Source organism: Cynocephalus volans, chromosome 4 (genome assembly GCF_027409185.1).
Source record: "Cynocephalus volans isolate mCynVol1 chromosome 4, mCynVol1.pri, whole genome shotgun sequence".
In the NCBI taxonomy this organism is placed as follows: Eukaryota; Metazoa; Chordata; class Mammalia; order Dermoptera; family Cynocephalidae; genus Cynocephalus; species Cynocephalus volans.
The window spans coordinates 25743275-25747848 of record NC_084463.1 but is presented as its reverse complement, the minus strand read 5'-3'; the positions used below and the strand labels follow the sequence as shown (position 1 = coordinate 25747848).

The window sequence follows — 4574 nt, the reverse complement described above, 5'->3', positions numbered from 1 at the left end:
ATCTCTGCATTCTCTAAGAATAATTCTTTCCAGTCTTTGAACAAATAATCAACAGCAGTGACCAACACAGTACATATAAAAAGCACCTTCAGTAAATACCAGCTTGTCCAGAATAAATCCAGTAAGAAAGACTTCTTTTAAATCTCAGTTTCTTACATAACAGTGACTGTTGTATAGAGAGATTAACATGGTATCTTGTTTCATCCTGGTATGATCTTACTTTCATCTCACAAATATGTACTTATCTAGGTCTATATATTCACCTGTATCTTTGCAAACACTTGGAAAACTCAGTATCTCAGTGCATTTTAGGGAATAGGCTGGGAGATTGATGATAACTAATTGTTTCTGGCCAAAAGTTATTGGGCATGACTTAGGCAAGAGAGCTACAGAGCATAGTGAAGGAACCCAATCCACGCCTGCTGTGCGGGGACCTCAGCTGGTGGTTTGTCATGTCTTAGCATGACGGTATTCAAGCCATGTGAGGCTTGAAAAAATATATATACCCAGTTCTGGGCTTGTTCTGAGAACAACCAAATGCCTTGGTTTAAACCACACAACTCCATTATGAAACTAAGTGTTTTCAAGTTCTTACAAATTAGCCTCAGTCCACCGACTGAAGCCTGCAATAAATCAGGCTGGATCTGAACGAAATCAGCCTGAATCCAGAGACCAGCTCCAACACCACCTCCTTGCTCACGCCAGCCATGGATGCTTCGGGTCGGAATGTGTTTAGGATGTTGGTAAGTGCCGACCATCTGGGGAAAGCATCGCAGGCTGGTGGTTTGTTTTCGTTTCACCTCTTCGTAAGGTCAGGCAATAATGTTTGATTATTAACGCAGCCTTGGAAACCTGACCTTATCCAAGAGACAAATCAGAAGGTACTTCTTTATTCGACAGTAATATTCTTTATCTTCAAAAGTGAGGTGAGTTTAAGTAAGGCTGGAGGGGAAGAGCAGTAGGGAAGAAAAACACAGAAGTGATGTTAGGAGAAATGTGGGTTCTAGAATTAATTATTGAGGGTGAGATCCACTGTCAAGAGCTCTGTAAACAGTATGAGCTTCCATGCACCTGGGGGAAAGAGTCGGTCTCCATTGGGGGTGGCACAGGTTAAAGGGTGTATGTGCAAAGAAAAAGGAGTGATTGGGGAAGCAGGTGACTATGTCCCCTCTGTGTGCCTCCCAGGGGACCATCAAGTCTTTGGGGACTTGAGGCCTATGAGGGTGGGGCGGGACAAGGGCAGGGCCCCCTGAGTATGTGCACTGCTGTTTGCTGTCCTGGCAGCAGTTTCTTTACTTACATCTTTAGAACCTGTCTGCACCATTTCAAATCACCTCAGCTGTGGTTTTCTTGTCATCACTTCTACTTGGGGTTGGCTTCTCGGGTTTTCACCCAGGTTAAGGCCATGAACAAGATACTGTGGAATCTCACTTTAGTTTAAAACTTATCACTAAGTTGGTTTCGCTTCCTAGTTTTTATGAACAAACACATTTTTGAAGGGGGATTTTTGAAATCTATTTTAAAAACATATTTTTGCATTTAATGAAAAATACCACAAAGACATTGTTAACCGTGATGGGCACACCTTGTTTTTCTTGGGTGTAGGGGAGGAGGGAGCATAGTGTTTATGACCCCCTGCATTTCACCATTGTTGGCTGTTTGGGGGAAAGTCCCTTCACTATTTTGCTGTAAAATAGAAGTCACAATAATACCATCAATAAGAAACCATTGAGCAGATAGTATTTTGAAGAGCTTAATTCATTCACTGAATTATTCCATTTATGTTGACTGAATAAATATAAGTACTCATAGACAGTGCTAGCAGCTGGGATATAGGAATGAATAAAACATGGTTCTACCTTTATGGAATATTATTTAAACTAGTGCTCCCCTGTCCTGAAGCTTTGTAGCGGGGAAGGAAGTGTGAGATATTGGTGGTGACCCTCAAATTATTCCTTTTAGAGATCTTGGTAAACCCTGGAGAGAGATTAGGGGCAGGCTTTGCAGGTCCACTGAGAAAGCCTCTGAGATCATCTGGTAGGATTGGAGCTCTGCTCTCAATAGTGTTAGGCATTAAAATAATGAAAAGGGAATTTGACCAATACTCATCTTAAATGTTTTAGGAAAATGTGAATGAAATGTAATGAGGCACGGTGTGGTGGAATTTGTCCAGACTGGAGGCAGGGAGCCTTGTGCCGTGGTGGTCCTCCTGCCACTGGTTAGGTACAGCACTTTGGATAAGTCATTCAAACTTTCTGAGTCTCAGTTCTCTCATTTGATAAATAAGAGAAGTGAATTCAGTCAGGATTTCTCTCGATATGAGTACCAATAGCAGTACACAGATGATTTCGTTGTATATTGATGTTTTTCTTTTCAGTTATTTATTTTTATATAATAAAATGTAAATATTACAAAAAACATAAATAGTGCTTCAAGCTTATGGTTTCACAGAAATTATTGCTTAGCAGAAGGCTAAATTTATTATAGAAAAAATGGAGTTGATTTGAAGAATGATATCAAATTAATAAAAGTAAAGGTTGTGACTGGTTATCACAAACGTTTTTAAGGTGTGTGTGTGTTACTGACTGAGGTCAGAAAACATTTGAGTAGATGATCTCTCAGTTTCCTTCCATTTCTATCTCTCTGTAGTTATTTCACCTCTTTCTATTTAAATAATATGGTCTTCCAGTGGAAAGTTTCTATTGGAAATAGCATTGCGGTATCCAGAATAAACTTGTCAGCCGGCCCAAATGACCAGTAACCCAGAGTTTTGAATAATCTTTTCGTATGTAGTTAGATCTTTACGTGAGTCACTAGTTCACTATTGCTATAAACATAATCCTTTTTTTGTTTGTTTGTTTTCCTTCAATGTGTTTTCAGATCAGGGTGTTGACAGAAAGGATGTTCAAACATCTTCGGAAATGGTTTGTCACTCGCTTTTGGGGACATTCTCGGCGAAGAGCAAGGCTAGTCTCTAAAGATGGAAGGTGCAACATAGAATTTGGCAATGTGGAGACACAGTCGAGGTTTGTATTCTTTGTGGACATCTGGACAACTGTGCTTGACCTCAAGTGGAGATACAAAATGACCATTTTCATCACAGCCTTCTTGGGGAGCTGGTTCCTCTTTGGTCTCCTGTGGTACGTGGTAGCCTATATTCATGAAGACCTCCCAGAATTCCATCCTTCTGCTAATCACACCCCCTGTGTGGAGAACGTTAATGGCTTGACCTCGGCTTTTCTGTTTTCTCTGGAAACTCAAGTGACCATTGGATATGGATTCAGGTGTGTGACGGAGCAATGCGCCACTGCCATTTTTCTGCTTATCTGCCAGTCTATACTTGGAGTTATCATCAATTCTTTCATGTGTGGTGCCATCTTAGCTAAGATCTCCAGACCCAAAAAACGTGCCAAGACCATCACGTTCAGCAAGAATGCAGTGATCAGCAAGCGGGGTGGGAAGCTCTGCCTCCTAATCCGAGTGGCGAATCTCAGGAAGAGCCTCCTTATTGGCAGTCACATATATGGAAAACTTCTGAGGACCATAGTCACTCCTGAAGGAGAGACCATTATTTTGGACCAGATCAATATCAATTTTGTAGTGGATGCTGGGAACGAAAACTTATTCTTCATCTCCCCACTGACAATTTACCATGTGATTGATCACAACAGCCCCTTCTTCCACATGGCAGCAGAAACTCTTTCCCAGCAGGACTTTGAATTAGTGGTGTTTTTAGATGGCACAGTGGAGTCAACCAGTGCCACTTGCCAAGTCCGGACATCCTATGTCCCAGAGGAGGTGCTTTGGGGCTACCGTTTTGCTCCCATAGTATCCAAGACCAAGGAAGGGAAATACCGAGTGGATTTCCATAACTTTAGCAAGACGGTAGAAGTAGAGACCCCCCACTGTGCCATGTGCCTTTATAATGAGAAAGATGCTAGAGTCAGGATGAAGAGAGGCTATGACAACCCCAACTTCATCTTGTCAGAAGTCAGCGAAACAGACGACACCAAAATGTAGGAGTGGCTTTTCAACACGAGTAAAGCAAAGTCTCCAACGTACCTAGTGACTAGAAGCATTATGAAGCAATCAACAATTTGGGGGTATGAAAGTTAGAAGAAGAGTTTTCAAAATCCACCAGCACAATGACCCCTGAATCCTATAACTATGATCTTACAGGACACGTGACTCTACGAGACTACAATATTAGAACATGCAAAGCATTTATATGAAACTGGCATATGGAAGCCATAGGAGCTCACTTGGAATTTTGAATGTGATTATCTGAGATCATGCAATGTTGATGGAAGCAGACAAAATCATCATAAGTGTCATGGACAGGCCAAGCGAGATGTTTTCAAAAGTCTCCTTGAAGAAGTTATGAGACGGGATCATGGAACAACCATATTTTCATTTTGATTCTATTGATAAGAAAGATGCCACTTTTATTTTAATGTTGACTTTTATCAATGGAGAAATTATCTCCTGACTTGGGGGGGATAAATTAACCAATCGATGGCAACAAGAAAGAACAATTTGAGGCTCCAACCTGCTCATGTGGTACATTTATACAG

At 41.2% G+C, this 4574-nt stretch overlaps 1 protein-coding gene across 1 annotated transcript; it reads left to right on the top strand.

Moving 5' to 3' along the window:
* Window positions 1-707: 707 nt before the first annotated feature.
* On the top strand, window positions 708-4020 carry KCNJ1 (potassium inwardly rectifying channel subfamily J member 1). Its single transcript, XM_063095936.1, has 2 exons — window positions 708-743; window positions 2881-4020. The coding sequence occupies exons 1-2, from the start codon at window positions 708-710 to the stop codon at window positions 4018-4020; spliced, it is 1176 nt and encodes a 391-aa protein (XP_062952006.1).
* The last annotated feature ends 554 nt before the right edge of the window (window positions 4021-4574 follow it).

Coding starts and splice junctions, on each gene's coding strand:
- KCNJ1 (XM_063095936.1), top strand. CDS start 708: ATGGATGCTTCGGGTCGGAATGTGTTTAGGATGTTG. Junction 744..2,880: donor GGAATGTGTTTAGGATGTTG/GTAAGTGCCGAC, acceptor ATGTGTTTTCAG/ATCAGGGTGTTGACAGAAAG.